The sequence below is a fragment of the Rhinopithecus bieti genome, unplaced genomic scaffold, assembly GCF_001698545.2.
Source record: "Rhinopithecus bieti isolate Rb0 unplaced genomic scaffold, ASM169854v2 scaffold_39375, whole genome shotgun sequence".
Lineage (NCBI taxonomy): Eukaryota > Metazoa > Chordata > Mammalia > Primates > Cercopithecidae > Rhinopithecus > Rhinopithecus bieti.
In genome coordinates this window covers 1-15,300 of record NW_016816119.1, presented here as the reverse complement: position 1 = coordinate 15,300, position 15,300 = coordinate 1, and the positions used below count along the sequence as shown (strand labels likewise).

At 47.5% G+C, this 15,300-nt stretch overlaps 2 protein-coding genes and 1 pseudogene across 2 annotated transcripts in view; all 3 read left to right on the top strand.

Annotated features, from left to right (window-relative positions):
* Positions 1-3,828, top strand: part of LOC108516783 (zinc finger protein 717-like) — a 21,868-nt gene extending 18,040 nt beyond the window's left edge. Inside the window, exons 4-6 of the mRNA XM_017854411.1 lie at positions 1,378-1,504; positions 1,738-1,830; positions 3,683-3,828. Coding sequence (XP_017709900.1) covers positions 1,378-1,504; positions 1,738-1,830; positions 3,683-3,810 — 348 coding nt within the window. The 3' untranslated portion in view covers positions 3,811-3,828. The remainder of the gene's footprint in view (positions 1-1,377; positions 1,505-1,737; positions 1,831-3,682) is intronic.
* A 156-nt stretch (positions 3,829-3,984) lies between these two features.
* Positions 3,985-5,743, top strand: LOC108516798 (zinc finger protein 658B-like). Its single transcript, XM_017854437.1, has one exon. It carries the CDS (start codon positions 4,011-4,013, stop codon positions 5,589-5,591), a length of 1,581 nt encoding a protein of 526 aa, XP_017709926.1. The 5' UTR covers positions 3,985-4,010; the 3' UTR covers positions 5,592-5,743.
* A 4,781-nt stretch (positions 5,744-10,524) lies between these two features.
* On the top strand, positions 10,525-11,811 carry LOC108516797 (double homeobox protein 4-like; annotated as a pseudogene).
* Positions 11,812-15,300: the final 3,489 nt, after the last annotated feature.

Below are 15,300 nucleotides of genomic sequence, written 5' to 3'. Positions count from 1 at the left end.
GGGGGGACAGAGGGAGACTCCGTCTCAAAAAAAAAAAAAAAAAGATTCTGCATTTGTTCATTTTTTCTTTCAGTCTCTTAAACTGTGATGGCTACGAGTACCTTACAAATTCTGATACTTTCTACATATTTATCTTCTGCTTAGATATCTTTTCTGAACTCTGGAATTGTATATCCAGTTGCTAGTTGGACATCCCCACGTACGGTACCTCAGATGTTTCCCATATAATCTAAGTCTGTGTCACTTTTAGTCATCATATTTTTAATTTTCTAAATTTACAGTGCCATTACCTCACTAGACATGATTCTGCATCATCTGAAAGTGAAACTCCGCATTTTACCCTCTGCACAGCAAATTAGCACCAAATTCTTTTTCTTTTCCCCTTTTCCTTTTTAAGGATTACTTTCCTGTTCTGTGTTCTCACTGCTTTGTGATAGGATGAATGTGGTCATCTATCACTCTGTTTTCTTCCCCTCTGAATCTCCTCGAAGTCCTTACCCATTCTCCCTCTAGGCGACTGTGAAAAGGCATATTTGGTCATGTAACATACTTGTTCTTACAGGTATTTACGCACATTACACTCACAGATGAGTGTAAACATTACACAGATTTACACATTATTTACACCCGGTGGTTAGGGAAATAGGAGTGTTCACCCTAGGGTGGACACAAGCAGTCATTGGGCGTGAGGAAGGAAATGTTCAGATGCTTATGTACATTATTTTAATTTATAAATAATTTTAAAATAACTTTTGGAGTTAGGTCAGATATTTACATGCAGACTCACTCCATAATCAGTTCCTTCAGTGTTGTGTTCTCTCTCATCACAGCCTGGGATCATTCAGCTAGACATGGTGCTGTGTGCAGTTCCGTTAATATGGTATGTGTTCTTCGTGTCCTTATGACTAGACTCCGGTGTTGCCTCATAGTCACGAGAACACATGGTTCACATGAAGTACTAAGCATCTTTGGTTTTTCAATGAAGTGCAACCTTCTAATGCAATATAGAACTGTATTCTACTTTCTTTCTGCAGTCGACGTTAAACTTGTCTCTATTAATTCATCTATCATGTTGTTCTAGGTATGTGTTTATAATTTTTGTCACCATACCAGATCACAGAATTTTTTTCTATTTTTATCTTTCACAATAAGGATGATTCTACATCTACAAGGTAAACTTTGTAATCTATTTTATTAACAAAACATGATAGTGGCAGGATACTTCTACTCTGCTTGTTCTTTCTCCATATACAGTACAGAGAAGCTACAGTTTATGCAAGATACACGTCAGAGACATGCCGCTACAGAAGAATGAACTCTGACATTCCTGTCTTGTGACCCTGGGCTGATGACTTGAGGAGAAATGTGCCATTACAGGAGTTCGTGTCCTTTGAGGAGGTAGCCGTGCACTTCACCTGGGAGGAGTGGCAGGACCAGGATGATGCACAGAGGACTCTATACAGGGACGTGATGCTGGAGACCTACAGCAGCCTGGTGTCACTGGGTGAGTGAAGCTCCCCAGTAACCCCCAGAAGCAGCACTTACTTCCATGTTGGTAAATATAGGAGGCATTTATAAGGCTTAGTGCTATTCCATGTGAAGAATGTGTCAACCCTCTCTAACAAAAGATTCAGGTAGGCCCCTTCATTATACAGCTTCTGACACCGAGCTGTTGTCATTCTGAAAAGGACCTTACTTTGCAGTTTGGCTAAGTCCTCCCTTATTTCCCGTTACCAGGCCATTGCGTTTCCAAACCTGAGGTGATCTTCAAGTTGGAGCAAGGATCAGAGCCATGGCTAGGAGAAGAATGGGCAAACCAGTGCCTCTCAGGTTAGTCAACTGCATCCTGGGCAGGGAAGCCAGGAAGAGTAAAGCCCGGCAGATATTTGCATCGTTGACTTGTTTTCACCACTTTTTCTCCCAGGTCCCATACCTGAGGACAGCTGGTCTTTATGCATCAAACATGTGAATTCTATCATCTCCAAGGAGGGGTTTCATGCATATATCCCTGTATTTTATTTTGCGAGTATTTTAAAATATTTACTCAATCTAGTCCCTACCTTGCTCTTCTTAGACATGTTTCTTTGCTATTCATTTTCTCAATTTTCTGAATTGTTTTCTTTTCCTCCATTTTCATGGACTGTTTTTTCCCCCCGGACATTTATTCATACATCCATTGATTCTTTCAACACATCTTAATTGAGTAGCTTGTAAGCCATGGTAACTTTATACTTGGGATTTATAACAGCAATGGTCAAAATAATGTCTTTTTTCATAAAGTGTACATCGTAATAAGAGAAACCAAATAATGTATGTTAAGTAGCTGTAAAAGAACCATGTGGAATATTTAACCAGAGTGAGTAAAAAAGGGATATAATTTAGGAAAGATGGTAAGACAATGCAGTGTCAGAGGCCTTGTTAACTTTGGCATAGCTCCAGTTCAATTGAACTGTTTTCCAATTGTGGCACATAGTAGGTGAATATAAATATATATGTAAAGAGTGGACATCACAATTGGAGATACAAACTTAAAAATCGGTAAGTCAATGCTGGTGTTTAGAATGATAATTATAAAGGAGGTCACCTAGGGAGTTGAACAAAAAATAAGAGCAATCTCATAGTGAGGCTTTTTTTATAATGACATCAGAAATCCTTACAGTGAGGAGGACCCAGCATAAGAGTATGGAGCAGGATAGGCCTGGAATTTGGAAGAGAACCAGGAGATTCTGGATTCCAAAGCCTATTGAAGCAAAGGTTTCATGTTGAAGGGCTGAGATTTCTGTTTGGCAGTAGACAATGAGAAGTGTACAAGAGACCCCATTTTTCTCTGAAACTAGGAGACAGCTGAAACTTGAACACACAAAAGCCTTCAGAAGCATTGAATTATGAAGCAGGGATGGATGTGCCAAGAATTTGGGGGGGAGAATATCGGGTCTGTTCATCTTGGAAGGAGCCAATAAATGATTTTTCAAAGATGGTGAACCCCACCCGAGTTCCAGAACTGAATCCTTAGGACCAGCAGGGACGGGATGCCCACAGTGGTGGAGTGGAGCTTCATGTACCTATTACAGTTCTGAGAAGCTAAGCGAGTCAGGTTAAATTAGAAATTTGAAAGAAGCAGTCTTCACCTAGTTTGGAGGAGAGATTTTGTATTTGAAAAATGCCCAGATGGCTATAGACATTCCCAGAGAAGCATGAAAGCTAAAGAAGCACTGGTGTAAAATCTGGTCCTGAAGACAAGTGGCCATGGTGGGCACCTGCAGGTAGCTGATCCAGGAATACCTTATCATCTTCAATGCAGAATGAGAAAAATAGCACAAGATGCCTCCCATTGTTCCAAGAATGAAATGGAGAAAAACAATAGAGAAAACAATTGGCAGGTGATAAGCCCTTAGGGGAAAATCACAACTAGGTGTAGGTGAGTATTTTTTACCAAATATTTTTAATGAAACAACAGTGAAAACATAATTTCACATTAGAAAATCTATTAATGTAATTTCTAATATTAAGTTAGTAGGAACAGCCATGTGATTATAAAACCAGTCCTGATTATTGATTTTTAAAGAATCTTATGCCACTAGGAGAGAAAGTAACTTCATTGAGTCTTCACATTCCATAACAAATGCTTGTGTGTGGCTCATGGATTTTTGCTTTGTTTTGTTTTGTTTTTTCTTCGTTGCAGATGTCCAGACAGTTGACATAATTGAAAGAAGCCAGGAAATTCATCATAGACATATATGGCAAGTTGCAATCACCAACAGCAAAACATCAACCAAGGAAACAGTTGAATTAGGAAAAATACTAATTTGAGCTTAAACCATATTCCAAATATGATGGTAAATAACACAAGCTATTCAGGAAAGAGGCCTGAGGAGTTAAATGTAAGTCAGAACATATGTATCTCGATTGAGCCTCATGAAATGCAGGCAGGAGGAAAACCTGATGTTCAAAGTATAACTGGGTAATCTCTCACATGTCATGAGTATTTTAGTCACCATAACAAGATTCATATGGCGCAGCAGCTTTTTGAGTATAGCGGACAAGGAAAAGCCTTCAGCACTGAGGCAGACAAGGGTCATGGTGGAGAGACTGCGTGTACTTACAGTGAGCGTGGGAAATCCTGCGATAAGTCAGCAATCACTTCCCGGAAGATAAATGTCGAATGTTGTGTATGTGGGAAAGTGTTCTGTAAAAAGTCTAAGCTTACCAAACATCAGAAAATACACACAGGAGAGAAACCCTATAAATGTGTACAATGTGAGAAATCCTTCATTAAGAAATCATACCTTGCAAATCATCAGAGAACACATACACAGGAGAAACCCTTTGCAAGTACCAAATGTGAGAAGTCCTTCTGTCAGAAGTCAAACCTGATTGTTCATCAGAGAATCCATACAGGGGAAAAGCCCTATGAATGTCATGAATGTGGGGAAACCTTCTGCCAAATGTCAGCCATTATTTATCATCACAGAATACACACAGGAGAGAAACCCTATGAATGTATGGAATGTGGGAAAACCTTCTACCAGAGGTCAGCCCTCAATGTACATCAGAGAATTCACACAGGAGAGAAACCATATAGGTGTAATGAATGTGGGGAAACCTTTTATCAGAAGTCAGTCCTCACTGTACATCAGAGAATTCACACAGTTGAGAAGCCATGTGAATGTCAACAATGTAGGAAAACTTTCTACCATAAGTCAGCCCTCACGGTACATCAGAGAACTCACATAGGTGAGAAGCCATATGAATGTAAAGAATGCAGGAAAACTTTTGCTCAGAAGTCAAAACTTACTGTACATCAGAGAACTCACACAGGAGAAAAACCCTATGAATGTAATGAATGTGGAAAAACATTTTGCCTGAATTCAGTTCTCATTATACATCAGAGAGCTCACACAGGTGAGAAACCATATGAATGTAATAAATGTGGAAAAACCTTTAGCCAGAAGTCAAACCTCAGGATGCATCAGGGTACTCACACAGGTGAAAAACCCTATGAGTGTAATGAATGTGGGAGAACTTTTAGCCAGAAGTCAAACCTGAGGATGCATCAGAGTACTCACATAGGGGAGAAACCCTACGAATGTAATGAATGTGGAAAATCCTTTTACCAGAGGTCAGTGCTTACCACGCATCAGAGAACTCACACAGGAGAAAAACCTTCCAAGTGTAACGAATGTGGAAAAACCTTTCGTCAGAGGGCAAACTACAGCAGGCATCAGAAAACTCACACAGGACAGAAGCTTTATAAATGTAATGGATGTAGGGAAGCCTTCTTCCAGAAGTCAGCCCTCACTGTACATGAAAGAATTCACATGGGGAAGAAATCCCATGAATGTAAGGAATGTGGGAAGACGTTCTACCAGAAGTCATCCCTCATGATACATGAAAGAATTCACACAGGGGAGAAGCCATATGAATGTAAAGAATGTGGGAAAAGCTTTTGCCAGAAGTCAACTCTCAATAGACATCAGAGAACTCACACAGGTGAGAAACCATATGAATGCAAAGAATGTAGGAAAGCCTTCTACCAGAAGTCAGCCCTCACTGTACATTACAGAACTCACTCAGGTGAAGGGGCCTGTTAACATACTGAAGGTGTGAAAAGCCTTAGTAGCAAATGAAATCCTGCAGCATATCAGTGGATACATACAGGAAATAAACCCTGTGCATGTAACCAGTGTGAGAAATCCTTCAGCCACAAGTCAAGCCTTACTACCCATCAGAGAAGTCACACAGGGAAAGCCCTGTGGCTGTGTGAGTGTTGGAAACACCTTTTGGCAGAAGCCAGACCTCAGGAGGCATCAAGAAATTCACACAAGGGAGAAAGCCTAAGAGTGTAATGAGTGTGGCCGGGCGCGGTGGCTCACGCCTGTAATCCCAGCACTTTGGGAGGCCTAGGCGGGCGGATCACGAGGTCAGGAGATGGAGACCATCCTGGCTTACACGGTGAAACCCCGTCTCTACTAAAAATACAAAAAAATTATCTGGGCGTGGTGGCAGGCACCTTGTAGTCCCAGCTACTCAGGAGGCTGAGGCAGGAGAATGGCGTGAACCTGGGAGATGGAGCTTGCAGTGAGCCGAGATGGTGCCACTGCGCTCCAGCCTGGGCGACAGAGTGAGACTCCAATCTCAAAAAAAAAAAAAAAAAAAAAAAAAAAATAAGTGTAATGGTATTAGGGAATTCACACAAGAGAGAAATCCTGTGTGTCAGAGACTGGCTAAATGTGTTCTACAAAATTCACAGCTTTTTCTGTTGGACACAGACTGCATTTCTCAGCCCTCTGTTTTTGTGGGTGTATCAGATAACTGAGCTCTGCAGAAGAATGTGTACCCATGTGGCCGGGAGTGGTAGCTCACGCCTGTAATCCCAGCACTTCGGGAGGCGGAGTTGGGCAGATCACGAGGTCAGGAGTTTGAGACTAGCCTGACCAATGTGGTGAAACCCCATTTCTACTAAAAAATAGAAAAATTAATAGCCTGTCATGGTGGTGTGCACCTGTAATCCCAGCTACTCTAGAGGCTGAGGCAGGAGAATTGTGTGAACCCGGGAGGCAGAGGTTGCAGTGAGCCAAAATTGCGCCATTGCACTCCAGCCTGGGCGACAGAGCAAGACTCCGTCTCAAAAACAAAACAAAGTATGCAAGTGATGATCCTTACGGGCCTGGCCCTTACACAGGACGACGTAAAGCCTTCCACATTTTCTCAGATCCTGTGATACTGAAGTGGTGAGGACCCCTGTGATAACCTTGGGAGCCATAGGTGGGAGAAGGTGACTGCTTTAAGACTGAAGGAATCACATACACCTACTATGTCCCAACAAAATTAAAATAAAATATTGAACTGAATGTCTATCCTTGGCTTACTCCTTTAGGACGTGTGTTAATCCATGGCAAGTGGTGCACACAAGTGTGGCAACGTTTTTCCCCTGAGTACAGTAGTTTAATGGGGAAGAGCAGTATTGAAGAACGTGTCAAAGACAGACACCCGCTGAGGCAAGGTAAGATATACAGGATCTTGACGAATAGGATTTTGCAGCAGTGGAGTGATACGGCTCGATTCCAAATACGGCATGGTGAAATGGGAATGTGTAACAAGGGAGCAGGGTAGGGTCACTCAGGGTCACGGCCTAGAATCCAAAGATAGGTTTATGATTGTTACGGTGAGAATTAGGGTTGCTGTCAGTGTGAGGGTTAGGATTAGGGTATAATGTTGGGGTTGGGGATGGCGTTAGCATAAGGAGTTAGGGTTTAGGGGTTGTGGTTAGGATTAGAATTAGGGTTGGGGGTTATGGATTAGGATACGTCAGCTTTGGGATGTGGGTTGTGGTTGCATTTGAAGGTTAGGGTTAATGTTTTGGGTCAGCGTTAGCGGTTACGGTGATGGGTTGCTGTCGGATTAGGGTTAGGATTTAGGGTTTGGGTTAGGGTTATGGGCTACGATTAAAGGGTTTGTGTTACAGTAAGGGTTGGGGTTAGGGTGAAGGCTTAGAATTAGGATGAGGGTTAGGGTTAGAGGGTTAGGGATATGGGTTCAGGTTCAGGTTACGGATAGGGTTTGGGGTTAAAGTTTAGGGTTGGAGTTAGGGCTAGGGTTAGGAGTTAGGGTTGTTAGGGTTTAGGAGTTAGAGTTAGGGTTAATGCTGGATCCCTCCCTGTGGCCAGAGACGGAGGGCTCTGTTTCACCACAGGGCACCAGAAGAGGACTGGTGTGCGGGAAGACTAGGTAATCGTAATGGTATTAATAATAGCAGTAATCATACTGTTCTATACATTGTATATGTCATAAGGATTTTAGCTTTTATGTAACATAATTGTAAAAATGTCCCCAGTTGTTTGTCTTGTGTTTTTTACATAGTGTTCAAATGTGTAAGAACTTTACATTTTAGGCAGTTTCATTTATTACTCCAATAATACCACCAGTGGGATAATTATTCTTGATTTGTAGGTTTAAAGTGTTACCCCATTACTACACAAAATTACACAAAGTTTCTGTGTTTTTAATTCTTTCTTTTATATGTTTATTTTTGTGCCATATCAAATGTTTAATTTTGAAAAGTTATAATGACCTTAAATATCTTACAGATTTGTTTTGTAATATTTGCTCTCAGTGTGTGTTTGTTCGTCAGATGAATTTGAAATCACATTTTCTTGTTCCAAAATATTCTTCATGGAATTTGTATTGAAATGTGAGCATATTTTAAAATAATTTACAGCAAATTAATGAGTTAATATTATTGAGTCCTCTCATCCAGAAGGTGACGAGCAAATTCCTCAAACCTCCTTTAATGCCATTGAGTGAAAATTAATATGTTAAATCAATATAAGTTAGCATAAATGAATATAACTAATAATTACATAATGTGTTTGGCTCTGCTTTTCTGTCTTCTGCCTTCTGTCACTGATGTTTTATTCCTATGTTTGTTGTTTTCTACATTTTGTTTTATTATGTCTTTGTCTTGTGATTTGGAAAGTATATGACATATTGTAATTTTTAATTTTTTAATATTTTGTTTTTTAGTTTTAATAAATAAACTTTATTTTTTAGAGAAGTGCAGGTTCACAGCTAAACGGAGCAGAGAGTACAGACTTCCTATGTGTCCCTTTCCCCACACACAGCCTCCTCACTACAGCTTCCTGCCTCACAGGAGTGCACCTGTGACAACCAGGAGCCTACCTGGACCCTTCATTATCGCTCAAAGCTTACAGTGCACATTCACGTTTACTCTTCACGTTGTATGTTCTGAATCTTGACAAAAGTATAACGGCAATGGGATATTACTCACTGCTAACAGGAGATGATTTATCAAGCCACAAAAAAATACAAGGAGGAAACTTAAATGCGTATTGCTAGGAGAAGAAGCCAATCCGAAAAGGCTACATACTGTTCAATTCCAATTATATGACATTCTGGAAACGGTGAAACTATGGGAACAGTAGAAAGATCAGTGGTTGCCATGAACCAAGGGGAAGGAAGAGGTGGATACACAGAGCACCGAGAATCTTTACAGCAGTAAAACCATTCTGTGTGATACTATTATGGTAGATATATACATTTGTAAAAATATTTTTTAACTTTTAAAGTATATTTTTGTTTTAAAAACTACAGATAACCTGGGTGTGGTGGCTCATGCCTGTAATCTCAGCACTTTGGGAGGCCAAGGTGGGAGGATTGCTTGAGCCCTGGAGTTTAAGACCAGCCTGGGCAGCAGTGAAACCCCATCTCTACAAATAAAAATTAGCCAGGTGCAATATTGCATGCCTGTAGTCCTAGCTACTCAGGAGGCTGTGGTGGGAGGATCACTTGGCCCCAGGAGTTCGAGACTGCAGTGAGCTATGATCATGCCACTGCACTCTAGCCTTGGTGGCAGAGTGAGACCTCATCTCAAAACGTAAAACAACAAAAAACCTACAAGCACACCTCAGAAGTATTGTGGACTTGGTTCCAGACCCCACTGCAAGAAGACAAATGTTGCAATGAAGTTAGTCATACAAATTTTTTGGTTTCCCAGTGCATATAAAAGTTATGTTTATACTGTAGTCTAATGAGTATGTTAATAGCCTTATGTCTAAAAACTGTGTGTGCATACCTTAATTAAAAACACTTTATTGCTAAAAAAAAAAAATACTAACAAATGTCTGAGCCTTGAACAGGTCATAATCTTTTTCTTGGTGAGGATCTTGCCTCTATATTGATGGCTGCTGACCGCTCAGAGTAGGGGCTGCTGAAGGTTGGGTGCCTGTGACAATTTCTTAAAATAAGACAATGAGGTTTGTTGCATTGGTACCCTGCTCCTTTCACAAAAGATTTCCCTGTAGCATGTGATGCTGTTTGATCGCATTTCATCCACAGTAGAACTTCCTTCAGAACTGGAGTCAGCCCTCTCGAACCCTGCTGCTGCTTTATCAACCAGGTTTATGGAATATCCTAAATCCTTTGCTGTCATTTCAGCAATGTTCATAGCATCTCCACCTGGAGCAGATTCCATCTCCAGAAAATACTTTCTTTCCTCATCCATAAGAAGCAACTCCCCATTTGTTCAAGTATCATCATGAGTTTACAGCAATTTCATCTCATCATAAGGCTCTAATTCTAGTTGACTTGCGATTTTTACCGCATCTGCAGGGACTTCCTCCACTGACATCCTGAGCCCTCAAAGTCATCCACGAGGGCTGGAATCAACTTCTTCCAAACTCCTGTTGATGTTGATGTTTCAGCCTCCTCCCATCAATCACAAATGTCCTTAGTGGCATTTAAGGATTACTATTAAGGACATTTGTGATTCACGGGAGGAGGTTGAAATATCATGAAAGGATTAATGGTGAATCCTTTCCAAAAGGTTTTTCAATTCAGTTTATCCAGATTCATCAAAGAAATCACTATGACAGCTATACCTTTACAAACTGCATTTATTATTTAATAATAAGACTTGAAAGTCAAAACCACTCCTTGATTGGTGCAGCAAACCACCATGGCACGTGTATACCCATGTAACCCGGCTGGGCTGGCCTCCTGGCTGGACCTGCGCGCCGTGCACAGGCCGACTGAGGGGCACGGGAGCCCGCCGGCCTCTCTCTGCCCGTGTCTGTCCGCGAAATTCCGGCCAGGTCTCCCCGCCATGGCTCTCCCGACCCCTGCCGACGGCGCCCTCCCGGCGGAAGCCCGAGGACGAGGACGGCGAAGGAGGCTCGTTTGGACCCCGAGCCAAAGGGAGGCCCTGCGAGCCTGCTTTGAGCGGAACCCGTACCGGGCATCGCCACCAGGGAAGAGCTGGCCCGGGCCATCGGCATTCCGGAGCCAAGGGTCCAGATTTGGTTTCAGAACGAGAGATCGCGCCAGCTGAGGCAGCACCGGCGGGAATCTCGGCCCTGGAAACGCCGCCCGCAAAAAGGCAGGGAAAGCGGACCGCCGTCACCCGGTCCCAGACCGCCCTGCTCCTGCGAGCCTTCCAGCAGGATCGCTTTCCAGGCATCGCCACCCGGGAAGAACTGGCCAGAGAGACGGGCCTCCCGGAGTCCCGGATTCAGGCCAGGGTGGCAGGGCACCCGCGCATACAGGCGGCCTGTGCAACGCGGCCCCCGGCGGGTGCCCCCCCCTCCGCTCCCTCACCAGTGGCCTTCACCCACACCGGAGCGTGGGGAACGGGGCTTCCCGCACCCCACATGCCCTGCGCGCCGGGGGCTCTCCCACAGGGGGCTTTCGTGAGCCAGGGAGCAGGGGCCGTCGCCCCGCTCCAGCCCAGCCAGGCTGCCCAGGCAGCAGGGATTTCCCAACCTGCCCCGGCACGCGGGGATTGGGATTTTGCCTACGCTGCCCTGGCTCCTCCGGAAGGGGCTCTCACACCCTCAGACTCCCCGGGGGTGGCCTCTGCGCCCGAGCCAAGGCCGGGGGGATCAGGACCCGCAGCACCACAGCCTGCCGGGCCCTTGCTCGGTGGGACAGCCTGGGCCCGCTCCAGCTGAGCCACAGGGCCAGGGTGTGCCTGCGCCGCCCACGTCCCAGGGGAGTCCGTGGGGGGGCTGGGGCCAGGGGCCCCAGGTCGCCAGGGGGGCGTGGGAGGCCCAAGTCGGGGCAGCTCCACCTCAGGGGCCCGCGTCCTGCTGGATGAGCTGCTGGAGACCCCAGAGTTTCTGCAGCAGGCGCAACCTTTCCTAGAAACGGAGGCCCCGGGGGAGCTGCAGGACTTGGGAGAGTCCGCTTTGCTGGAACCGCTACTCCTCAAAGAGGAGGAATACCGGGCTCTGCTGGAGGAGCTTTAGGACGCGGGGTTGGGACGGGGGCGGGGCGGTGGCCTCCCTTTCGCGGTGAACCTCTGGCTGGGTGTGGAGAGGCGTCTCTTCCCTTCCAGCTGACCTGGCCCGGATCCCTGAGTTCCAGGTCCGGTGAGAGACTCCACACAGAGCAGGGCTGTCATTCTTTCCTGAGCATCCCGGGGATCCCGGAGCCCGCCCAGGTACCGGGAGGTGGACTGTTTACTGTGCATGCGCGGGTTTGCAGGCGGCCGGCTGGGTTTTCCCACCAGCCCAGGCGTAGTTCTCATCCCTTCCCCCACCCCCCACCCACGTTCTTCAGTGGGGTGGGCGGAGACCTCCATCCCAGGAAACACTGGCCCAGACAGCCGCCAGGCCTGCTCTCCTTTACCCGTCTCGCCACCTCTGCCTCCCCCCGCCACCTTCACTCGCCTGCCGGTGCATCACCTTGGAGCGCCTGACAGCTAAATGCAGACCCTAGACCCCGCGCAAACCCGGGTGCTGCCCTTTCTACCCCGGAGGGAACGCAGGCAGAGATGGGTAGAGGAACGGAGACAGAGAGGGAGGGAGCGATGGAGGGAGGAAAGAACGGATGGACGGAGGGACTTTGGAGGGAAGGGATGGAAGGATAGAGGGAGGGAGGGAGGAAGGAAGGAAATGAGGGAGGGAGGGAGGGAACAGGGGTAGAGGAAGAAAGGCAGAGAGAAAAACGGTGTTCTGCCTCCAGGACCAGCAGGACCCAGCACTCCGGGAAAATGTTGGGTGCCCAGTGCGGGCTAAAGGCTCGGCCCACAGCCCGGTTGGCTGGCGGGGCGCCCACCGGCCCCCCGGATCGCCAGCCTGGGTCACTTCATCCCGGAGCAATTCAGACGAATTCCGCCTCCCAAGGAATGGGCGATTACCCCAGAGAGCAACGAGCCGAGACTCGCGTGGTTGCCCGTTTTTCATCCACATGGTCCACAGATGACGCAGCCCCACGTTGAGCTTGCAACAGAGCGCGAGGCGGATAGTCCCATCCGCACAGGAGTCACACTCAGGCCGACTGTAGCCTGGTTTCGGGTTCCACGTCCCTTTGCCCTCTGCAAGGGGGCCTGTTGCTCACGTGTCTCTGGCCCCCGAAAGCGAGATCATATTCACTGTTGGTTTCCCGAGCTCTGTGGGGACCCAGAAACCTCCAGGGAAGCGTGGAAAAGCAGCGCCGTGTCTTCACTCTCCTTTCCAGTTTCCAAACCGGCCACAGTGGAGACTCCCCATGTTGCAGGAAACGAATCCGTCGTCAGGCCGTGATGCCTCCATCCCCTGCCCAGGCTCCAGGCTCTCCGGGCGGCCTCCCTTTCGCAGGCGCTGCAGGCCTTCCCCGGCTCTCGAGCTCCCGAGCTTCCACCACATCGGGCCGGCTCAGGATCGGGTGTGCTCCGAGGCGTCAGGGCCCAGGGCTCAGGGTCCTGGGATCCCCTCCGGTGCTCCGCCTTGCCGCGGAAACATTGTTTTGGATCCCTCGCCGCCCCTCCTGCAAGGCTCCCTCTTTCCCCACACACCCAGAGCCACCAGGGCTGCCCAGGGGCGAACAGCTGGCCCAGCCCCGCGGTCCCTTGTTCTCACCACGCCCACACCATTGCCGCTGGTCCCGACGAGGACCTGGCCCGTGGCCAATGGGGCGGGAAGGCCCTGCTTTGCCCCGCGCTGGCACTAGAGCCCCGGCATCCTGATTCCGGGAGAGAGGCGCAGAGGGACACCCAGACACACCCACCACCACTAGCAAACCCACCCGACACACACACAGATACACACGGGCGCACGCACGCGGGCACACACGCACACACAGACACACACAGACACACGCACGGACACGTGGACACACGCACACGGACACGCAGACAAAGACAGACACAGCTTGAAATAGAGTTAGAGAGACCGGGATGGAGCGATAGAAACGGGGAGAGAGAAAGAGAGAGAGAGAGAGACGGAGGGGGAGAGAGAGACAGAAGGTGACCGAAGAGCGAGAAGTGGAGGGGGAAGTAGAGAAAGGGAGAGGGTGAGGGAGTTGGAGAGCGAGAGGACAGAGCCTTGGAGAGGGAGGCTCTGCTCAGGTAGACAGCGTCCCTTTGAGCAGGCTGGGGTAGGGTGGAGGGTGCTTGGGCCGGTCTAGAACAGGCGGGCGGGGCCGCCCACGCGGGAAAACCAAGGAGCCCTGGGATGTGTTGCGTTTCACAGGGTCCTTTCTTTGTTTGCTTCTTTCTGTCTCTTTGGTGCGGCGGACCCCGAGATTTGTAGAGTGCGCCCGTCTGTCTGGCGGGAGACGTGGCGCCGAGCGTGTCCACGGTCCGAGGCCTGGGTCTCCCTCGTGTCCTCGGGACTGCAGTTTTCACGAAGTCGGTGGCGATGGGAATCCAGGTGCACAAGGATGGATTTCCTCGTGGCTGGGGATGGCAATGTCCTTCCCCCGGGGAAAGCAGCCCACGGGTTCTGGAGCGGAGGTCTTGGCTGGCGTCTGTGGGACCCGCTGCCCCTGCCCGCCCCTTCCCCGGCTTGGACTGTTGCGGCAGCGGTGGATGAATTGACTGAATTGCCCGGGCGTCCGGGGAGCAGGAAGACACCCGGGAGGGCAGGGAACGCACGCCTGCGCCTTCGGAGTCGAGTACCTGCCGTAGCGCCCGGCTGGAGCCGGGCTCCTGGTGGGGCTGCAGCCAGGCGGAAGAGGTGGGATGCTGCTGCCTGGCGGTGCTGCAGCTGCGGACCCCCACGAGGAGGGTTCATCTCGACATAAATATTTTTCTTTCTTCAGCTGATCTGTATCTTTAATTTTAGATTAGTGGTAACTTCAGAAATTTAGAGGCACAAAATATGATTGCTCACACCTTATAATCGTATTACCACCTCCCATTACCACCACCTTCCCCGCCACCAGCGCCCCGCAGTAGGTCTCACCGTTTTGCCCAGGCTGGCCTCAAACTCCTGGGCTTAAGTGATTTGCCTGCCTTGGCCTCTCAAACTGCTGGGATCAGAGATGTGAGCCACAATGCCCAGTCAACCACCACCAAGTTTTGATTCAGCAGCACTGGGTCGTGGAGCTAAGGACCCACAAATTTAGAAAGGTTTTTAAATATCATAATGTTTCTGTAAGGAAACAGAATTTGGTATTAAATTTTTAGACTCTTTTATAATGTTCTGTTTTTTCCACTGAGCACAGTACTAAGTAGTAATTGGAAAACCACAGCAGAAGTCATATTACTTTTTCTAATATAGAGTTCTTGGCTGTTCTCTAAGCTAAACCTGATCACCTACCTTGAGAAAAGAAAAGCCCCAGAGTGTGAGGAGACAGGAGATAGTAGCCAAACATCCAAATAGGTGGGAGTGAATAAAGCAGATGACACAGATGAGATGTCCAAAGTCAAGGAGAAAGCCAGATCTTAAAGTGTGGTTTGCGAAGCTGTGCTCCAATGGAAATCGTTTCTGAGAAGCCCTGGTTTCTTTCTCTTGCTCTCCTATAGAGACAGACATCTTCTGCCCCAGGCTCTTCAATTCTCTCGGACTGGGCTTCCCCTTC

Coding starts and splice junctions, on each gene's coding strand:
- LOC108516798 (XM_017854437.1), top strand. CDS start 4,011: ATGGCGCAGCAGCTTTTTGAGTATAGCGGACAAGGAAAAGCCTTCAGC.